At 41.7% G+C, this 22,481-nt stretch overlaps 1 protein-coding gene across 9 annotated transcripts in view; it reads left to right on the top strand.

The window, feature by feature from the left end:
* Window positions 1-22,481, top strand: part of TCF4 (transcription factor 4) — a 389,972-nt gene that overhangs the window by 345,893 nt on the left and 21,598 nt on the right. For all 9 annotated transcript variants that reach the window (XR_008597497.1, XM_054986184.1, XM_054986181.1 and 6 more), the window contains 2 exons: window positions 1,572-1,648; window positions 4,029-4,232. Coding sequence is in view for 8 of the 9 variants with exons in the window: in XM_054986184.1 (XP_054842159.1) it covers window positions 1,572-1,648; window positions 4,029-4,232 (281 nt within the window). In the remaining variant the exon portion in view is untranslated. The remainder of the gene's footprint in view (window positions 1-1,571; window positions 1,649-4,028; window positions 4,233-22,481) is intronic.

Raw genomic sequence — 22,481 nt, 5'->3', positions numbered from 1 at the left:
TCCATCATGCACAAAATCAGAAACTGATGTCAGAAATAATCTCTTGAGAGCAGGATAACAGTTTTCCTTATCTGTCTCCAAAATGGTGAGTTTTGATCACCATTCCAGAGAGATACTAATGACCTAGAAGGGACTTCAGAGTATTGAGAACATGACCCTTAACATGGCTTTTGCTTTTAACTACAGTGGTTAAGGGGTTGGGTTGCAAATCAGCACTCTGCTGGTTGGAATCCCACTGCTACCACAAGCTCAGCTGGTGGCCTTGGGTAAGCCACTCCTCTTAGCCCCAGGTCCCCAGCTGTATTGTGAGAGTAATAACAACACTGCCTTTGTTCACCACTCTGAGTGGGCACTAATGTATCTAGATGAGCGGTATGTAAGTGCAGTTGTAGAAGGCCAGGAAAATGTCACTGGCTTTGTTGTTATTTAGAACTTGAAAATCAATTGAGTCCTACAAGGGGATTATTAATACTTTGTAGGTACAATCCTTAAGGGAGAGTTTCCAAAACATTTGATTCCTGTGTGTTCACTGTGACTTCATTAGAAAACCGATACATTATACCATTGGCTCTTTTGTATTTCACCCTTTTACAAAGAGGTTTTTTTAAGGTTAGGTTGAACAGATTAAAAAGTAATCCTTTTTAATCTTAGCTTTTCAGTATGTAGTTCTTTATTTTGAGAACAAATGACCTCAAACTACAAAAATGTGAACTGGCAGTGTTCACAAGGAACCTTTCCTTCAATTGGTCCATTAAAATGAATACAATTTTAAAAAGCGAAACGTCTTGTGAAGATAGTAATACTTGATTGAAATAAATCTAATGTAGGTTTAGTGGCGAAGTTCAGATGGAATGCCCAACCATGGTTTATCATGATGTGAGTGAGCCTTGAAGAAGCTCCATCCCCTCCACTCCCCATCTTGTGCTTAGCAAGACCATCTGTTAGTTCCATAGTCTGCTTTTATATCCAACCATAAATTGTTGTCTGAGAGAGGAGTTAACTGTGTTAGTCTGTAGTTGCAAAATACTAAAAAGTCCAGTTGTCTGAGAGAAAGCACAAACCATAGTTTGCTTCAGAAATGCCACGCAAAAGAAAGGGAAGAGGGGGCAAGGATCATAAGAGCAAGCCTGAAACACCTCAAGGTTCCATTTAGTAGCAAACCAGTGTTTGTCGTTACATCTGACCATAGCAGTGATATTAAGACTGATTATGTCTTCTGTTAGGGCTAGAATTATGGGGTATTTAGCAGTTCCCCTAGCGCTTTCCTAAAAAGCTATTTTCCTTCATTCAGTGATGCTTCCTTTTCTCATGTGGCTTTCTTAGGGACAATTGCTAGAGCAGTGGAACTTTCTATGTTAACAGTCTTGGAGACCCTTGTGGTCTGTGCCTGTATGTGTATGTTTGAGTGTGTGTGAGTGAGAGAGAGCGAAATGTATGTTTTGGAAGTTCTCGATAAAGCCACCCAACATCTGTCTGGGAAATGGCATTTACATGTCTACGATGCTATCCAAAATGTTTGAAAAGGCATTTTGTTTGCATAGTTCCGATGGTAACTCCCATTTTACTATTAGCAGGCACAGCTGTTTGGTCTAGAAACGGAGGGCAAACATCATCATCTCCCAATTATGAAGGTCCCTTACACTCTTTGGTATGTTTTTGACTGGTGATGACCTCCTCAATGTCAGTATTTGCTTGCTGTCTACTTTCCCCCCCACCCCTCTTTTCTCACACAGGTTTTCTTTTCGTTAGATGTTAAAACATCCTTAGTTTTTTTTAAAAAAATACTCATTCTGATCATTTTCAAATTCCATAATATGGGGACCCACTCCTAAAATATTTTTTATACTTATTTAAATGGAAGGATAAAGTGAGAAGCTGTCCAAAAACAGATTATGGGTAAATTGCTAGGAAACCCTTACATGGTTTTCTTTGTGGGTCTGTTAATCTGGGAAGTATGAAATCGTCTCATAAGCATAATTTTGGGGCTGCACAAAAGATGGGACAGAACCCGCGCATCTCAGCAGAAGAAAACATGATTTCTGAGGACTTTAAGAATGACCACAGTCATCTTCACTGAGATTTTTGTTTGACTCACTTATGGACTACACCACCCGTCCAATTAAAGATATGATGCCTCTGTCATGAGGTAATGTCTGATAATTATTATAATGCATAGAATTAGTGGTTATTTACTCAACCAAGCTCAACGTGAGTTTTCATGACCTTTTTCTATCACTTTGGGGGAGGGGTTATGTTTTTTTTTGCTAATGGTACATTGATACAGTGGAGTATGGTAGTGAGAAACATATGGTGTGACTACTTCATGAGTAGCTTCCATTTTTGTTGAACTCCTTTACTTGCACTTGTCCAGCAAGCCTAAAAAAGATGCCACCATGTGGGGATGACTAATACACCCATCTCTCCACAAGGTGATCACCAGACATAAAGGGGAAGCGATGTAAATTTTAGATCTCAGACATTTCTTGAAGGGTTTTTTTATGTTAGTGACAGGAGCATGGACTTGATCTCTTTTCCTCACAGGTCACGGAAGAACCATGGACATTCAGAGCATTTTCTGTCTTGTCAAATGACATGAAGGCTTTCAGCAGATCAGAATCAAAGAAAGAACCATTGAGCTATTACCTAAGGATGCTTTGAACCTTAGGGGAGTTCAAAAGAACAAAAAAAGTCAGAGCATGGACATGTGTAAGATGTATTGTCGAAGGCTTTCACAGCCAGAGAACGATGGTTGTTGTGGATTGTCCGGGCTGTATAGCCGTGGTCTTGGCATTGTAATTCCTGATGTTTCGGCAGCAGCTGTGGCTGGCATCTTCAGAGGTGTAGCACTGAGAGATCTTTGTCTTTTGGTGCTACACCTCTGAAGATGCCAGCCACAGCTGCTGGCGAAACGTCAGGAACTACAATGCCAAGACCACAGCTGTGCAGCCCGGACAATCCACAACAACCATGTGTAAGATGATTTGCACTAGATTCCTTGACCTCTTACTGCAACATATTTGAAGGGACTATGTGAATACCAGCCTATTCCCTCTAACTGAACAATCTCAGTCATGTTCAAAGCATTCTTGGGGCATTGTAGAATGAAAAGATAGCTGCCTCAAGTTATACCATTTTTCAAAGTTTATTTTTATTGCCGTACCCATTTTTATTCCTTTTTGATGCAAGGTAACTCAGTGGAGCAGACATGACATTTCTTCACAACCAATACCTCTGCTATTTCTAACTTAAAACCGTGGGAATATACAATGGTAACAAGAAGAGTTTGTTTGTTCTGCTGACAAGGCTGGATTGCACAATATCACTGGGGTGTGTGTTTTCTGTGTAATGCTAGCTGTGTGACTCTAAGGTTTGTTTATGAGAAGTAAACCTGTTTTACTTGAGTTTAATGCTCAGAAAGCTGGTGGGTACATGCTCTGCAGAGAACAAGGCAGTAGTAGTCTAAGATATTCTTTCTCATTCTTTCCTTACGATTGAGTAGAAATAACAGGCCTCGGCAAAGCTTGCTGAAGGCCTCCGTGTATAACATACTGTTGCTTTCCCTGGACTTTAATAGGGACTACTAGGGTGTAAATGAGTTTTGGATTACAACCAACATGTACTTAAATATCTGTTTTTAAAAAAAAACATGGCAATTCGATATTTCTAAGTGATACAAAATGCTTGAAAACCAGAGGGCTATATTCATGAGGAGTCAATGGACCTGTTTTGCCCATGAAAATGAAAGCTGTCTTTTTGTGAACAGAACTTCCTTGTGTTCCCTAGAGAGCTGGTGTCATTATTTCTGTTTTCTGCAGGGTGAAAACAAACTAGATTGAATTGTGTTCAAGATGTAAATACAAATTAAGACATACCTCACCTGTGTTTGGTATTACCTCCTCCTCCCCTCCACATTAGCAGTAGAGGCACACAAAATGTGCAATACCTCGTCTCTATGAGTTTTGTCTCAAACATTCATGGCCTTCACATTTGCTGACACTTCTCTTAATTTGTTTTTCATAAACAAACAGCAAAGCCGAATTGAAGACCGCTTGGAACGACTGGATGATGCTATTCATGTTCTCCGAAACCATGCAGTGGGACCTTCAACAGCCATGCCCGGTAGTCATAGCGACATGCATGGATTAATAGGACCCTCTCATAATGGAGCCATGGGAGGTCTTGGGTCAGGATATGGGACAGGCCTTCTTTCAGCCAATAGGCATTCGTTAATGGTAAGCTATAAAGATTAAACACTGCTTTTAAAAAAAAATAGTAACAAGAGCGAACTAATTAGAATTTGTGACTTGTTTGTTTTTTCCAGCTTTTTAATTGGGGCACAGTTAAAGCAAACTATTTTGTATTTATGGCAGAAGTAGGCTTATACTGTTAGTAAAATAAGTTGCTTTTATAATATATTCTCTGCTAAAAAAAAGTAATTACTTCTCTGAATTTTACGAAGGCATTTATTGCTTTTGTGTTGTATACATTTGTGACTGTAGAGATAGCAGGCTCAAAACAGAACAGGTAATCTTAAAACAAGTAGTCTTAAAACAGAATAACTAGTTAATGTATGAAACAATTTCCATTTTAGTCTTAATAGTTTTCTTCTGTGATTCCAAGTTGCTTTGATAATCAAGCTTCCCCTCCCCATTTTAAGGAGCAATGCAGATTTTTACTCTTTTAGAATATTTTCAAAATCTAGTAACAGGTTTTTTTTCTGAGCAGTCAGAGCTCTTTATTTTTATCACCATAATACATAGAAGAACTTTGTAGGGCAAATCAGCATTAGTATTCCTGTATTGCAGACTGAGGGATTCCGGTTGAACGATTATGGACTCTTCCCTTGAATTCATAGGTGAGCAGTGATTTGAACTAGGGGCTTCCAGTTAGGGGCTTCCAAATGAATTGACATAATATATTTGTCAACGAAGCAGCCTCTTTGGGGGCATAGAACATGATGCTTTCTGGTACAAATTCAGATGCGTAGACCATGCTTACGAAATAGTGGGGAGAAATACTACGATGTAGGAGGTTCATGCATGAGGGTTGCATGCATCTATGATCAGGGTTCATGCATCAGTTCTTTCCTCCATAGTTCACAGCTGTAGAGGCAGATTGCTAGAAATAAATAGTGCAGTCGTGTGCAGAGTAACTCTAGTCTGATCCCTCTGAAATCAATGGGCTTAGACTAGAGTAAGTTTATGTAAGATTGCACCGTAACGGTGCCACTCAAAGAAGAGTATCAGTAGGCTTAGAAGGGTGTAACTCTGCTTCAGTTGGTACTTTCAGGTGGTTTCTCCAACACCATCCCCAAAATCCTTCTTACTCGTGCATTTCTACATCAGAACTAATTTATGTCATGTTGCTGTTATTAAAGTTATTATTTTCCGTATCATGCTTGTACTCAATTTTGTTTGATTCCATCTGGGATTGAATGTATTGGTGCCCTTTCAAAGGTTTATAAGGAAGTTAGAGCACTCTTACTTAAAACATGACAATGATAAGGCGATCATAATCAACACATGTAGAACTTAATAAGATGATACTACACATCTTGTAGTTCTAGCCTGATACAAAATGGATGTTAGATAAATAAGGTAACATTATTTCTGTTATTCTCAAATTCTGTTTTATTTCTCAGCCAATACACATCACACAACAGTTAGTTCACAAAGATGCCAATCTCAGACTTTAGATTTCATCCAAAACTATAAACTATGGACCTCTTTATGATTAATAATTTCATGTAAGATAAATTTTCTCTGAATATTTGCTACTGCAAAGTCTGCTGCTGAAAAAATTACAGGTGGAAAACTGTTATTGAATAGGAAATCAAAGAGGTAATTCATATATTTCTCTGTCTGAAGGTTTTGTTCAGTAGTAAAGATAACAAACAAAAAACCCGGGAAATTTCAATTTTGTTTGCCCCAAAAGGCTAGATTCAATTATTATAATTTGGGCAGTTGTGTATAATCCTCAAAAAGAAGCGCTCATAATTTGTACTTGTAATAAAGAAGAAAACTTTCTTAATTTGAAGATACAAGGGTCAGATAATAAGATAATTCATTAAGGCTTAGAATACTGTACCAAGAGTAAATTATAGAACATTCCCCATTACCTTACTTAGGAGCTATTAACATAGGATAAATTATTTTGATATTCTGTATCAGTCAGCCCACTCTTGACCTGAACTTTAGCAGAGATCATGTGTTGGATCCAGCAGAAAATTTCTATTAATGAAAATTATACTGATTCCCCCCAACCCCCGGCCGACACTTAAGACATCCAAGCCTCCGCGTCCCTGGAGGGCTCCACTGTCAGGGAAGTATTTGGGGCCGCAGTGAGAAGGGGAGACAAGGAAGTCCTGCTCCACTGATGGAAATCTCTTCCATCAGAAGAGATTTTTCACAGGATCCAGGCAATAATCTGATAGCCAGGAGGCAGAAAAATGCACCCTATGAATAAACTCTGCTACCACAGATCTTCATGTCTTGGTTATTTTCTTAATTTAATCTGGCATTTGTAACATGGAAGGCAGGGCTTTTTTTCAGCAGGAACGCGGGAGAACGGAGTTCCGGAACCTCTTGAAAATGGTCACATGGCTGGTGGCCCCGCCCCCTGGTCTCCAGACAGAGGGGAGTTGAGCGGAGGGCAATCTCAACTCCCCTCTGTCTGGAGATCAGGGGGCGGGGCCACCAGCCATGTGACCATTTTCTCCCAGGGCAACCCACTGAGTTCCACCACCTCTTTCCCCAGAAAAAAAGCCCTGATGGAAGGCATTGTCTTTCTGATAGTTCCACAGAATAACGTTCTGAGGGGTCTGGATATCTTGTCAGGATTAGCCTTTCATTTTATTGTTCTGTGGTAAATAACAGGATACATGCATTCAGCACTGTTTAAAATCTACAGCTCTGAGATGGCGTAAGAGGTCCTTTGGGGCAGTTGACATTCTTCTCTGCTTTTAGCCCCATATTCAGTCCCAGAGAATTGGCATGTGTTCTGTTTTGTTTGACATATGCGCTCAGAGAGTTCAAAAGAAGTGTTGCCAAAATGGGAAGCCGGACCAGAAGATCCTGCAGTAGGGACCAATTTGATCTATCGCTCTGGGCAGAAATTCATGTCCAAAGGATGCACACCAAAAGAGGGGGGGGGCAGCATGGAGTTGTGGAATAGCTTCTCTGCATTTATTGTACTTAGGGGACAACGCTGGAAAACATTAGGGCTAACTCTTTCTGTAAAGAATTATCATGGGTGAACAGCACAGCAACAGACTGCCTCTACCAGTGCTCACTTCAGAAAAAAATGTGTCTCTTTGTTTAAAAAGGAAAGGAAATGGGCCAGTTTTCCTAGCCAAATACTCTTTGCTCAGGTTTAATGGTCACAAATAAGTGTTGCTGTATGCCTCCTAATTCATATCACAATGAAAGGCATTAAATTTATAGCAGTTATTTCCACTGAGTTTTGGTTGTTATTGCGAGAAGAACTGTTTAAAAGAAAGACCTTTTTGCAGAGATCACCTCTTAAAATGAATGTTGAAAGTAATTTTGTTTTGAGCAGTGTATTATTAAAGGGCTAGAAGTGAGTCATAGGCATTTATAGAATAGAAAACTGAAATGTTCTCTTGGAATAGTCTATCCGCTGGACTCTGACAGTAGAAAGATGCTTTTGTGGAATCCAGCTTCTCCATTTCTTCAATAAAATGAGCATGAACCAGGCAGCACTGTGTTGTTTCTACACAGCAGTTGCAAAAGGAAATTGTGGACTGTAATCTAGCTTGCCCTCAGGTGATGTAAGATGTACCCCTGGGTTATATAGAAATCTGAAGATCTGGGTTTGCACAAAGTGATTCCATGCACAAACATATACCGTGTCATGTTTAAACAATACTGTTTTTAATGAAGAAATCTGGCTCTATTAAAAGCCAGATTTGTGACTTGCAACTATTCCTGTATATCTGCTCTCAATCAAAGGAGAGAAGGGTTCCCCCCCCCCCTTTGGTAGCTTTCTGTGCTTTGCATATGTTAAACTGATGCAACATGGACCCAGGGCATTACTTCAGAGAGAGTTGTTCCATAAATATGTGCTTCCCTCTTATATGCCAGATGTAGTTGTGGAATGACTTGGGAGCGGAGGGGGCTTCTAGAAATATTGCTTGTGCACACAGGACTTGATGGAAATATCTGACCCCTGATTTTGGCTTTCTGAAACCAAAAAAACAGCTTTTACCCTCTGCTTTCTAGACGTGTTTGCTTTGATTATCAGATGTTGATTATGCAGTATATAAAGCATGAAACTTTGTTGCTTTTGCCATTGATCTCAAGTTCCTGTTTGTTTATATGAAACGCATGAAATAATAAATGAACCTGAGGCACAAAGTACAGTTAAGACACAACCCCCCCCCCACCAACCCAATGAGAGACAAGTTTGGGAAATGTGGCGAAAAAGGGGGGGGATCCTCTACCACCCCCCTCTAAAGAATTGTGAAGATTTCACAAATGTCACTGTTCTTCTCTCCCTGTGCTTTCCTTGATGAAGAACCAGTTTGTGGTCGTTCCTAGGCAACGTAATTCACTGTCTGAAACTGTGAGAGACCATCAGGTCCACTATTTTCTTTTTGGAAAACTGGTCTGAATTTTGAAGTAAAAACACAAGAACAAAGGAAATAGTTTTTGAGTAGAGTCAGTCTTTAAGTTCGCCTTTGACCAGTTGATACATTCCACACTGAAAAGGAAGTTGAAGGGGGAAATTTAAAAAAAAAAAATCAAGAAGGACACTGGTAATGTTTTCCACATTTGAATTTTAATACATGAAACAGGCTATAAAACTTTGGCCAGCTGCAGTAAATAAAGTAGCAGTGGGAGATATGGTCCGGAAACTTGTTCAAAATGTGCTGGTGGGAGTTTCTTTGCCCAGTGTACACCTTCCTTTGTCAAATCGGTACCCTTTCTTTCGGAAAGCTAAAAGTAATTTGAGATTTCGTCCAGAGTGCTAAGTTAGTTTCCAGAAGGTTTTCCTTATCAAATAACCAGCACAGACCCATTAGGAATGCCACTGCCCAATAGCAAGAACTATAACAGATTATAATAGTAATGGCCTTGCTTTTTCTGTCTGCCTTCATTATCCCTCTTTAAATTTCTCCTTTCCCATGAAGCCTGTGGCCTAGTACTGTTAATTCTCACTTCAGTTGTAACCTCAGCTGTAATCAGACCAATGGATATGTAACTGTTTTTTCTCAAAATCATCCCCCATTACCCAATTTCTTTTCCTCCTTTCCCGTTTTCCCTACACTATGATCTTTAATTTAAATTTGTTCAGAGCCAGGGTTCTGAATTTTGCTTTGTTTGTTGCTTATGAAGTTCTGTGAAGTGCCTTTGCACTGCCGGTTTAGTAATAGTTTGGTTTCGTTTCGTTTCGTTGACTTTTAGCTTGCCCTCTCCACAAGAAGGCTCAGGGCAGGGTACAACGATAATAAAATGTATAATAAATAGCATACAATAAAACAATACAAATATATAATGGCATAATCTATAATAATAATAATATAGATATGGCTACCCATCATCTATTGAAAATCTTTGGATTTTAGCGGTAGATTTCAAAGAGCTTGTTCGATGATGACTTATTCTTATTTTCACATTCCTTTAATTCATATTTCCCTCCCTTGCCACTCAAAGAACTACCCAAGTGATTGCCAGCCAACGCCATTCATATTCATACAACCAGAGCTTTTTTTCTGGGAAAAGAGGTGGTGGAACTCAGTGGGTTGCCCTCGGAGAAAATGGTCACATGGCTGGTGGCCCCACCCCCTGATCTCCAGACAGAGGGGAGTTTAGATTGCCCTCCACGCCACTGAGTGGCGCGGAGGTCAATCTAAACTCCCCTCTGTCTGGAGATCAGGGGGCGGGGCCACCACCCATGTGACCATTTTCAAGAGGTTCCAGAACTCCATTCCACTGCCTTCCAGCTGAAAAAAGCCCTGCATACAACAGTGCTTGATCTGATGAGAAAAAAATAACAGCTGATTTGGTGTTAGAAACTCAGTTCTCCTGTAGCTAATTTACAGCTGCTGTGCTTTCAAGAACATGGATTCTTCCTTCCCCTTTGCGCTAAATATTTATTTATGTGTGTATTTGTTTATTTCATCTATAGTCTGCTTTTCTCAAAATATAAAACATAATTCAGATAAACAGAGCAGTAACACTAGGATTTCAGAACTGGAAAACAACGAAAACAAAAACTGTCTAGGATTACAGAGCAGTTCCATTATACGACATTTCTAATCCCTTTCTAAAATTGCCCTCTTGAACATTTCAGTTTTGCACCTTTTGTGAAATGACAGGCATGGGAGAGCCTCCCTGACCTCTTGAAGCAGACGGTTCCACTAGGTGGGAGCTACCACAGAGAATGCACATGAATGGGCAGTTGTTGATCTTGCCTATTGCAGAAGGTTTTGTTCAGGGGAGCAAAGCTGTCCTGGCAGAGGGTAGGCAGGAAAGGTGGCCCTGCAGGTATATGGGCCCAAGACCATTAAGGGTTTGGTAGGTGACCACCCAACTTTGGATTGGACCATGAACAGTAACCAATGGAGTATCTGCAGAACAGATGTGACATGCATGTGGTACCTAGTATCCAATGATAACTGGGCTGTGGCATTCAGTACAAATTGGAGTTTCTGATCTGTCTGCAAGGACAAGCCCATGTAGAATGTATTCTGATAATCTAGCCACAATATAACCGTAGCATGGCTCCTCATGGTCACATCAGTCACATCAAGGTGGGGGGCCATCTTCCGGGTTAAATGAAACTTAAGAATACATCATTTGCAGCTGCGATAACTTGCTTCTCAAACAACGATGGATCCAATATAACCCCCTAGGCTAACTGAACAGATTAGCTAGGAGTCTAGAAATTGTCCCCGTTGAAAATAAGAACAAAAATATTGCCTTATTAGATCAGAAACAATTTGTTTCCAGTAGCAGGCAAACAGATAATTTTGGGAAGCCTTAAAGCAGGACAAAAAGTATATCTTTTCCCCAAAGTGTCTGCGAGTCAGAGATAGACCAACTTTGACTATGAAGGATCCTGAGCTGTCAGAGCTGCCCCCCTTTAAGATGTTGTGCTTAGTTGTTTTCTAAAGTTGTTTGTGGTACATGAGGCCTTTTGGGGATCTTGTAGGAGCAGCATTTCAGGAGGGCACCGAGGGCTGCAGCAGAAGCAGGGGAGCAAGGAAGTCTCGTTCATCTGATAGAAATTCATTCTGTTAGCATGGATTTACTGCAGGATCCAAACCATTATACAAAGGTTGGAAGCATTTTTAAAACAACTTCTCCCTTAGAATCATAAAAGAGGTACATCTCTTTCATGGGCATGTTGTGTGGACCATAAGCAACACAAGCAAAGCTGTATCTTGTTTGGGGGACGCTGCTGTCTTCAAATCCAAATTAAATCAATTCATGGGATTTTGGGCCCTTATGAAATAAAGTAGCATTTTATAAACCAGTTACATTATAGCACTTAAATGAAAATCAAAAGAGCAATACGATTTGGAACTATGTTAAATGTTTGGGTGGTATCTACTAATTGAGAAGTGTTCCTTCATTAGGGAATTAAACTTTTCACTGATTAAAGACTTTTGACTTAGCAGAAGAGTGTCATTGGATCCAACCAGTATCTTATGGGGAAAGAGAAAAATGCTCTTTAATGTCCTGTATAGTGTTATCAGAGGTTTTTAAAAGTTTTTTCCTCACAAAGAACAAAGCACCTTACTGCAATGAATGTTTTAAAGAGACATTGCTGGATATCATTTTATATCATGTCTGAGGCCTACTTAGATTAGTTAGTAAGTATTACTAATTCTGTATAATTATACGATCCATGAAATATATTTTTGAACTCTTGTGTTGATGTTTAGCACAAAGAAACTTTTATCCAGCCATTATATAAAATGACACATTTTTCAAAATAACCTTAATACAGTGACTTCATTCTCTTGAAACTAGCTAATTAGGTGTATTGTTCAAATAGTAGTATTCGGTTTCTTCAGTTTTAATTTAGCATTAGTTTGCGTTCCCTGCTTTTCTACACATGGATGGCTCTATTGTGCAGCTGGGTGTGTGAAAGTTATTGGAGAATAAGTCTCTGGATAACATTCCTGCAGCACTGCCCTAATTTCTCTTCCCCTGTAGCCTAGATGAGAAACAGCTGGCTTTTGTTTAAAAAGCTGTTTTCTAAAACGTCTGAATCTTGAGGTGTGGAGTTGAGGTCACTATTCAACAGGTGTTTGGGAACAAGTGGGGAAGCATGGAGGACAGATAAACTAAGCTGCAAGAGTCTCTTGAAAGATATTTTCTCTTGCTTAAGTGTCAAACCTAACCATACCATTGTTTATTTTACTCTGTGGGTTTCACTGACGGGCCATTACTTACAGCTAAATGCTAATATTGCTAATCCTGTAGCTTTTGGATTGTGAACATCTCTGAATTCAGCCAGTAAGTAAGATGAATAATCATCTCCGTAGGAAGGAAATCATTGTTGACTTTATTTTGTTGGCAGTGGCAGTTCGCTGCTCCCCATGGTAGCTTGCTTCACTTTTAAAGCACTGCCGTTGTTTCGCAATACAGTCGTATTGTGTTTTAAATTCATAGTGCCAGACTAGCCAATTAAGGCAGTTGTGGAGAAGAGGAGAGGAGTGTTAGCAGTAGGCAGGAATAAACGTTACCCGTAAGGCAGCACCCCAAAGGGCAAAACCTCTCCTCAAATGTATTAAAACAAGCAGAAGATTGTACGTATCAGCTGTCTTCTAGGCACAAATTAAATGCATCTCTTTCCTTCGAAACCTTGGATTGTTAACATCTGTTTGTCCAGTAGGGAATGGTGTTTAGTATTGTTATTTTTGCATCTCCAGAAGAAAACGCATTTGGGAAGTTGGCTCTTCCCAGCGAGTTGATGTGTAACGCCAAATAAAACATCCTTTTGCTTGGAGATCATGGGCTTGAGTTTAGCAATGTTGTGAGTCCCTAATATGTATACTGAATTATCCAAGACCACCTCCCCTTAAAATAGAACAGAAAGAGTATAGAGAAATATATGGAGCTCTGCCATGCAGCCTTCCCATTACACTGTGCACAAACATGAAAAATCTTTTTTCTTTTTACTGTAGCTGATTTCTGCCTCTACTTAAGACGTGGCATGTTCTCTCCCCGCCCGCCCGCCCCCCCCCCCAGGCCGAACTTCTGCTTTGCCACTTTGGGTTACGTTTAAATGGATTTTGCATATGACTGCCACTCGCAGAATGCCTTTTCATAAGCTGTTTGGAAAGCTGCTTATTACTCTGTGTCCTTCTCTGTATTAAAAGAAAACTGTTAAAACTTTGCTATTTTTCCTTGATTTAATGCTTCTCATACTGACTTCCACCACCACACCACCCCCATTACTATGAAATCCTTTCTTTGCTTTTGATCTTATTTATAGCTAAGCCACCGGTCATATGGAAACTATTATTGTATAGCGTAGAGATGAAAGACTTTCAGTGCAGTTAAATAAGAGTGAATAATTCGGACCAATAACAGGCTTGCACAGTGTGAGAACCTGACTTTGCCGAAGTGTCCTTCACCATTCTCTTTTTACTTAGCACTGGAGGATTATAAGGGCTTTTCAGAAACCTGCTTTCTGTCCTGTTTATACATCTTGACAATCTTGGGCTCATGTTAACACACATCTTATATCCTGCTTGCCATCATCTATTCCCCCCTCCCCTTAACACTTCTAATAGGATTTTTTTTTAAAAAAACAACTGTTCATCCTTTTTAAAGTGTTCTTAAATAGGTTACGCACATGGCTTTGCCAATTCTTAAGCTAACTGAGCTGTGTTCCTCCACAGTGACAGGATTGGGGACTGACTGATTTGACAATACATTGGTAAGACTACAGTTGCCCAGCTTAATCAGACTATCTGGATCAAGGTACCAAACAATGTTATGCTGTTTTGCAGATGCATAGCGTTGACTACTCTGACAGGCTGTGGCTCTCCGGGCTCTCAGAAGGCGCTCTCTCCACATCTCTGCTAGCTCTAAGTTGAGATGTAGGCCTTGAATGTAAGACCTTCTGCGTGCAAAGCATATGTCCTACCACTGAACAGCAGCTGTATAAGATGGAAACTGACTGACTAACGATTTTCAGGCCCAAACATGTTCCTCTGTTACGTTAAGCACGTGTTCACAATGAACCTGTACCAATCTGCACCAAGTAGCCATGCTGGCCAGAAGAACATCACCTTGTATGATGATCCAGAAGTATTCAAAATATTTTAGTTTTCAAGCAGTAGGTTTGGGCAGAGGGAACAAAAACGGAAAAAGGAAAGTGGTTCCTGAATGCAAGCATAATGTTTCTAGTTTATCTGAATCTGCAAATATTTTCATTATAAAATGGAAGATGAGGTAGCATTTACATAATTAGGTTAAGACGAGGCCTTTTGCTAGGGTTGTATGTCGTACAAACGTTTCCTGGGACAAACAAAAACTGTAAATACAAGAAACAGCCATAATATCAAGTACTAAAGGAAAGTGACCAAAGATGCCTTTTAAGAGTCATTCGATGGCAGTCAGCTAAGAATTCATACAGTCTCTTGATTTTTTGGCCTTTTCAGGGCTTTTTTTCAGCAGGAACGTGGTGGAACGGAGTTCCGGCACCTCTTGAAAATGGTCACATGGCCGGTGGCCCCGCCCCCTGATCTCCAGACAGAGGGGGGCTTAGATTGCAATCTAAACTCCCCTCTCTCTAGAGATCAGGGGGCGGGGCCACCGGCCATGTGACCATTTTCGCCGAGGGTGATTTAAACTTTTAAAAACTTCCCCCTTGTTCCAGCTGACCCAAAGTGACGTCATTGTGCAGTCTTGAGTTCCACCACCTCTTTTCCCAGAAAAAAAAGCCCTGGGCCTTTCATTTCCCCTTTTTGTCTTAAGTATGCCACAGCAATGGCTGCTCTATACGTTATGCTAGTGCAACTTGGTGAATCAGTGCTTCTGCTTCACCAACCACCTCAACAAGTTGTATAGATCGGAGTGGGGGGGGGCTGATTTCAGTCTTGCATGGTCTACTTTCTCTTTATGGGAATCCCCATGGCCCACCATTGTGTAATTTGCAAAGAAGGGTCTCTTGAGGCAAAACAAATCTATATTCAGTGATTCTGAGCATGGTATGTTATGGAAAGAAAGCAGGGCAGTGAGGAATACTCATCAGGGTACCCAGCTAAAACCTGCTAAACCATCCTTTATTATGCTGATTCACTACTCTAAGATAATGTATTTAATTTATTATTGTGTATCCGCCCTTTGAACAGTTGAGACTGATTGTGCTATACATCAGATAAATATTGAAAATTATTGACTTTGTAATATGGCTATGATTTGAATGATAGCATTGTGTTACATTCAACCCTGGGGGAGGGGGGATGGACTGTTGCCCCAACCACCCAAGGGAATAAGACAGTGGAAAAGATGCAGTCCTCTCTACCCCCCCCCCCCCCGCTCTTTTTGGCCCAGAGTTTTTGGTGAAAACACCAAAGCAATAAAAATAACACCCGTCCCTCCCATTTGCATTCCTTGTGGACTGGTTTCAATTCTCTCGAAAGTAATTATACCTCAAAAGTAAGAATATTTTTGAAGTTGTGCCCCTTGGTATGAAAAGAGTTAACTATAAGCGGCAGCGGCAGGATACACCACTCATAACTTCATAAGAAATCTTCTTCCACTGTTTTAATTTTTTGCAGCTTTTTCCTGCTGCCCACAATTCACAAACTTCAGAGTGCCCATCTGTGTGCAATAAAAGTAACATTTGGATGAGTGTTCCTTACCACTTTTAAAGATGCACTTTTAGGGCTAAATGGTGTGTGTGTGTGTTTTTCACTTTAGAGCAAATAAGTTTTGCTTTCCTTTGATATGACGGATACTGGCAGAGTAATTGAAACTGGAATCTAGCACTCTCAGCCTGTCAGGTATAATTGATATTTCACAGGGAGATTACAATTCAAAGACACCAAAACAGTTTTCTGTGTCGATGGGTGTCTAATTACAGTGAGAATATATCAACTTTTCTTTGCATGTTTACCGGGGGGAAAATGATCTCATCTATCAAACGTGTATACTTAAAAGTTAATGTGAATGAGGTTTTTGTGTCTGATTGTACAGATGTAGCTGTGTGCAAAAGTCCTGCAAGAAAAATGTGATCTCAGGAAAGTAATCCCAACTTCTGTGATAAGAAAGCACAAAAAGATACAATCTCGACAACATTCTGTGTCACTGTATTTAAATTCATGGAGTTTAAATGTCGTTGTTTGCTTAAAGTAAGCTGGGTGCCCTTAGTCACAGCTTCTAGGAGCTCTCTCAGCCCCACCCACCTTACAGGGTGATTGTTGTTATTGGGATAATAATGGCATACTTTGTAAACCACTCTGAGTGGGTGTTCAGCCTGAAGGGTGGTATATAAATTGAATGTTGTTGTTGTTGTTAAATCCCATTGATTTGGCCTAACTTGATTGCACCGAAGCTCTGCAGTTAGCGTTTCAGCTAAGCAGTGCTCCCGCTAATGTGAGCACGTGAGCAGTCGCTCACAGATTCTGACTCCTCCGCTCACAGCTTCTCAGATGTAGCTCACAGATACTACCCTCAGGTGGCCCCGCCCTCTCACTTAGCCAGCATCTGCAGGTGGGCCCTATAGGGATGGAGCCTCATCCCACTTCTCCCTTCCTGGCTGTGGCTGGTTTGGCCCCCAGAGTGGTGCCAGAGAGCGCCTCCAGCCACTGCTGGATCTCTAGCTGGGGAACAGAGCAGAGCTGAGTGATCGGGTCTGGCCTGACCTATGCAGCCTGAAATCGCTAGGATCCCCTCAGCCCCAGAGAGCTGAGGAGAGGAGGTGGCGTCTCAGCCGCCACCATTTAACTTGGCCTTGGTGCAGAAGGAGGCTGAAGAAGTAAGCACTGACTCACAAAAGCTCATCTTGAAATAAATGTGCTAGTCTTTTAAGGTGCCATTGCATGTCTGCTTTATTTTGTAGCAACAGACTAATACAACTACCCCTTTGTAATCAGCATGGGCATATCCATTTTTATACAGAAGTATACTCTGATTTTTGTGGCCCTTTCACCTAATGGCTTTTATTGTTAAATTGTTTTGATTGTAATAAAAATAATTTGATTGCAATTTTTTTAAAAAAGGAGGCACACTCAAAACTTTAATGAAAGTTGTTGTTTCGGCTCACAAAGTAGATTTTTAGCTCACAACACTGCAAAGCTTAGAGGGAACATTGCTGCTAAGCCAATTCTCACTGTTTTATTTTGTATACATTGTTCTGAATGTGTAATTAGAGAATGTGGACATTTTTAACAAGGGTAGAGAGACAGTGGAAGAAGTTAGAGGAGATGGTAGATGGAAGGTACCCAGTCCCCAGCTTGGAATGAATCCCTTTAAATGCACTGAAGTATCAGTCATAAATTTCAGCTGCTTTCTTTCTCACTCTCAGCTTCCTCATTGGCTGTTCCAGGGCAAAAGCAGAATCTTACTGGTCTCAGCAGGTGTGAAATCAGGCAGAGGAACAGGCTGTGAGGCACAGAGGCTGTAGCCTCACCCGATGTGCATCAGTTTGTTTCAAGGCATTGTTTTCTGTTTAGAGCTTACAGTGCAATCCTAAGTAGAGTTACACCAGTCTAAGCCCATTGAAATCAATGGGCTTAGACTGGAGTAACTTTGCTTAGGATTGCACTGTTATTAACGTAGGCAGGCAGAGGCCAGGGAAAAGAAGCCACAGGAGAGCATGGAAGTACCTCGCTTGCCTTGACTGTTTTTAAAATGTCACCGACTCAAAATGACCACAGTCGGGGGAGGGCAGGGCCAATCACAAAATGGCTACCATGGGGCCAGAATCAGCTGTTTCCTTTGGGGAAGAGATGCTAATGTGTTTCTGTTTCTAAAGATAGGGAGGGATGTTGACAAGCCCAGAGACATAAGAAAGTCTGTGTTTATGTCTACGCTGAGGGCTCGTGACTGTGACACACTTGTCTGAGATGAGCTCAGTGGTTAGCTAGTCTGTCAGCTGGAAGGGCTGACGCTCGCCAGGCTTTCCCTCCCCCCCTCCATTCATGATCCTTTAGATTTCATCTCTAAAATTCAAGAAACAAGCGGGTACAGGGAAACGCAGGTTCTGTGGTACCCAGAGGCACAACGGGGGGGATCACTGATATAAACTGTTCTGGAATATAACCATGGGATAAGTAGAAAGAGATGCAGCTTTGTTTAAAGAGTTACCCAGTATAAACAGTGGGCAGTGGTGATGGAACCATTTGGCAAACATTGTTAATTTTTAATAGATTGCATAAATCACAGTAGTTCCTTTTCACCAAAATAAGGCACCAGGTACAGACAAGAGCCTGGCTTCCTGGACCCAGGGAGGTTTGCCTCGCCTCACCTCAACTAGGACCAGGGCTTTTTCGGCCCAGGCACCAACCTGGTGGAAGTCTCTGTTTGTGGAGACGCAAGCCCAGCAGGATTTGTTATTGTTCCGGCAGGACTGTAAAACAGAGATGTTCCACCAGGTATATGGTGGTTGAGGCGGGCGAACCACCTAACCAGCCTCCTACCAGAGGGGGGCATATGCCCCCTTGTTTTTTTGCTGCTTATTTGTCAACTGGCCACCCTGCCCCGTGGGTTTGTTGATGTTGGAGGGTTGTGCAATATGTACACTGCTGTTTAACAAAATGTATGTAAGTTTTTTATATTTTATGTTACCATGTGTTTCTCTGTGAAATGTGGTTGTAATCTGCTCTGGGCCTGCTCATGGGGTGAGCAGACTATACATCTAATTAAATAATAATAAAAATTAAAAAATAACTCAATTTTTCATTCTGTAGTTATGATATTGGTCATCTGAATGCAATCTGTCTGGTAGGCAGACAAAGCACCGGTGATGTTGTACAGGAGAGCAGCTTTATGTAATGCCTGTTTTTGAGATGCATCTGGTAAGGAAATAGTATTAAGGACTGGATAATTTCAAACCAAATGCAATGTATATTTTACATCTATTGATTCGATATTTCTATAAAAACAGAGCAGAATAATTATTTTCCCCCAAAACTGTTTGTTGAAAACAAAGACAGTGAAAAACAAGTAAAGGCTTTTTTTTGTTGCTGTTGTTATTTGTTGAGAGTAGAGATGGACACGATCAGCATTACAATAGAAAAATACCCACGATAATGGCGTTCGCGTGATCGGGACCCGGCGGATCGGTGCTGTCCACGGTGACCAATCCAGCGTTCGGGGGGGGGGCTTCATCGAGGCTTGATTCGGGCCATTGGGATCTGATCGGGGATGCAGCCAATCAGGCGCCAGTAATCTATTCCTGGGGCAACAGAGCCAGGGGAATGCCTGAGCTGTGCTTGCCCTCCTTCTGTCGCCCTGGAAACCCGAATGGAAGCCCAGCTTTCCTTGATTAGCAGGGCTTCCTTCCTACCACAGAGCAGCAACGCACTCACCAGTTGGGAGAAGAGACCCAGGGGAGGGAGGGGGAAGGGGTGTTCTGTAGCCATGGGCACTCCAAACGTTTTTTGCTTTTTAAAAAAATGGGGCTTTGTAGGAGGAATGGCTGTTTTTCTGTCTGTCACTCTCTGTTTTTAACCTGCTTTTAAAACACTGTATTTTGTGGGAAAACCTCATTCACGGCTCTCTGTGTGTGTTTAAAATATGCTTTTGGAAGACTGACTGCTTGCTTTTAAAATTGGGCGGGGAGGAATGGAGGATTCTGTCCTTGCTTTTTTTAAAAAAGCTGGCTGAAACATGTTGACGGGGTGTCTCTCTCTGTCTATTTGGAGAGGCAGGGACGGGTTAAAAACTGCCCCCTCTGCTCTGTGTGTGTGTGAGAGAGAGAGAGAAAGAGAGAGAGAGAGAACGTCCCCTCCCTGAGGGGAGGCGGCTCGTCGCCGGGTTAAAAAATTTTTTCCCCCTCTGCTCTATGTGTGTGTGTGCGTGTGCGTGTGTGTGTGTACGTCCCCTCCCTGTGCCCGCCGGGCCCGGCGGTCGCTGCCACCACCCACCTTCCCACATAGCTGGGAACAGTGGGGCGCCCCTCCACTTTGGCCTCCCCGATCCACGGATCGGAAACGGGAGTTGATCAGTGTGGATCGGTGATTTGGGGTCGTTTCCAGCGCCTATCCCCGATCAGCTTGATTGGTAATTTTTTTTGGATTGTGCCCACCTCTACTTGAGAGTCTCAGGATACATACAATAGGTTACATTGTCTTTACCCAGAAACTCAATTCAAACCAATGGGGTCCTGTTTTCACACTGATAGCATTCTAGGACCAATGGCATGTACCAACTGTCCCTTGTAAATATAATATAGGCCAAGGGGGACACTTGCCAAAGTCCATGTCAAGTATTTTTCTTACCTGTGTAGAAGGAGTAGTGGAGCTGAGGAAGATACGGAAGCACAATCAATATCTTGGCCTTCCTGTTAGGCTAGTGAACTACAGTTTTACCGTTTGACCATCTTTCACAAATATACAGAACATTTTAAAACTGGTTTGAGGTATTTTGGCCCATGCCACCACCAGCCAGGTCCAAACCAGAAACAGCCTGTGCCCGTGAACAAATGCCAGACACCTCCTGAGCCAGTGATGGTTTGGTATAGGCCAAACACCTGTGAGGCATTGGCACCCTCCTTCTTGTGCCACCAAAGTATTGGTGGAATACGGAGGCTTGGAAATAGACATCTTTTTTTCTCGCAATCCATAAGGTCACCAACAGCACCCATGTCACGTCTTTTGAAATGAAAGCATTACGGTAAGCAGAAATCACCACTAGATGAATAGACGTATAATATAGTGAAATGGCTACTAGCTTGGATAGGATTTCAAAAGTGTTCGATAAATTCATGGAGGAAGGTCTGTCAATAGCCATTAGCTATACTAACTCAATGGAACCAGAACCAGTGTAACTTTGAATACCAAACGTTGGTAAGAAAAAGCAGAATATGGCTGTCCGCTTTTGTGCCACATATGTGAGCTTCCTAGAGACAGCTAGTCAGCTAGTGTTGGAAACAGAATACCAGACTAGATGAATCCCTGGTATGATCTCTTATAGATCTGTGATCTGAAATGTTAAAATCAGGGCTTTTTTTCAGTGGGAACGCGGTGGAACAGAGTTCCGGAACCTCTTGAAAATGGTCACATGGCCGGTGGCCCCGCCCCCTGATCTTTAGACAGAGGGGAGTTTAGATTGCCCTCCACGCCAATCTAAACTCCCCCCTGTCTGGAGATCAGGGGGCAGGGCCGGTGGCCATGTGACCATTTTCACCAAGGGCGATTTAAACTTTAAAAAACTCCCCCCTTGTTCCAGCTAACCCAAAGTGATGTCACTGTGCGGTCCTGAGTTCCACCACCTCTTTCCCCAGAAAAAAAGCCCTGGTTAAAATCCTTCCTTGACCCTGAAATTTTACGTGATGACAGTCTCTTTCAGAAGAGCAGTCTCATTTTAGATCCTTCTCTACAGCAATCCTTCTTATTTCTTCTTCTGGAACTCCCCGTAGCCCTTACAAAGGGATTGCACCTCTGTGTGCCACTGAAGCAGAGACTCCCAGAACTGACAGGTTTGCCCCCTCCTCTCATTCCTGTTTATAAAAATGGATAGACCGTAGGCTCGACACATCTTCAGCTGCTGCAATCTGAGTCTTTATTGTTAAAAGTTTCTCTGACTGTAATTTTTTTAAAGACGTCAGCTGAGGTTGCGTGTGGGGTTTTGCTTTTCATTAAAATGCTTTGGATTTCTCTGGTTAGAAAAGAGAGAGGAAGGGGGAAACCGTGTGAGGATTCACATCTCTCCTAGCTTCAGACTTCATCAACATCTTGTTTCTCTTCTGGTATCAGAAGCTGAGGAGAAAGTGAACCTGAGCATGATCTACTAACGTATCTTTTTCAATGGATTAAGTGTTTTATAGTTCTTGTATCATTTTCTTTTAACAACTGTCTTGTAAGGCAGGGGTCCTCAGCCTTTGTGGTGGTGGAAAATGCCTTCAAGTTATAGCTGACTTATGGCACCCCTACTGGGGTTTTCAAGGCAAGAGACCAAGAGAGGTGGTTTGCCATTGCCTGCCTCTGAATAGCAACCCTCGTCTTCTTTGATGGTCTCCCATCCAATTACTAACCAGGGCCAACCCTACTTAGCTTCCAGGATCTGCCAACATTGGGCTCACTTGAGCTATCAGCCTTACAGGTGTGGAAAACCCTTTCCTTTGAATGAGGTCAGATAATAACAAGCCTGACCTTACAGTGGCTCCACCTACTTTCTGAAAAGCTTGGCAGGCCCAGGGGAAGTGTGGGTGCCATACTGGGGAAAGCTGTTGTAAAGTATGCCAGTTGTGCAAATAATTAGCCACTACATAAAGAACCGAATGGAGCGGCCAATCTCTGCTTAGTCAGAGCAGGAATGTAAATATTTTTT

The sequence above is a fragment of the Eublepharis macularius genome, chromosome 8 (genome assembly GCF_028583425.1).
Source record: "Eublepharis macularius isolate TG4126 chromosome 8, MPM_Emac_v1.0, whole genome shotgun sequence".
Classification (NCBI taxonomy): Eukaryota; Metazoa; Chordata; class Lepidosauria; order Squamata; family Eublepharidae; genus Eublepharis; species Eublepharis macularius.
Note: the sequence above shows the minus strand (reverse complement) of the source record. Positions and strands in the feature narration are given on the sequence as shown.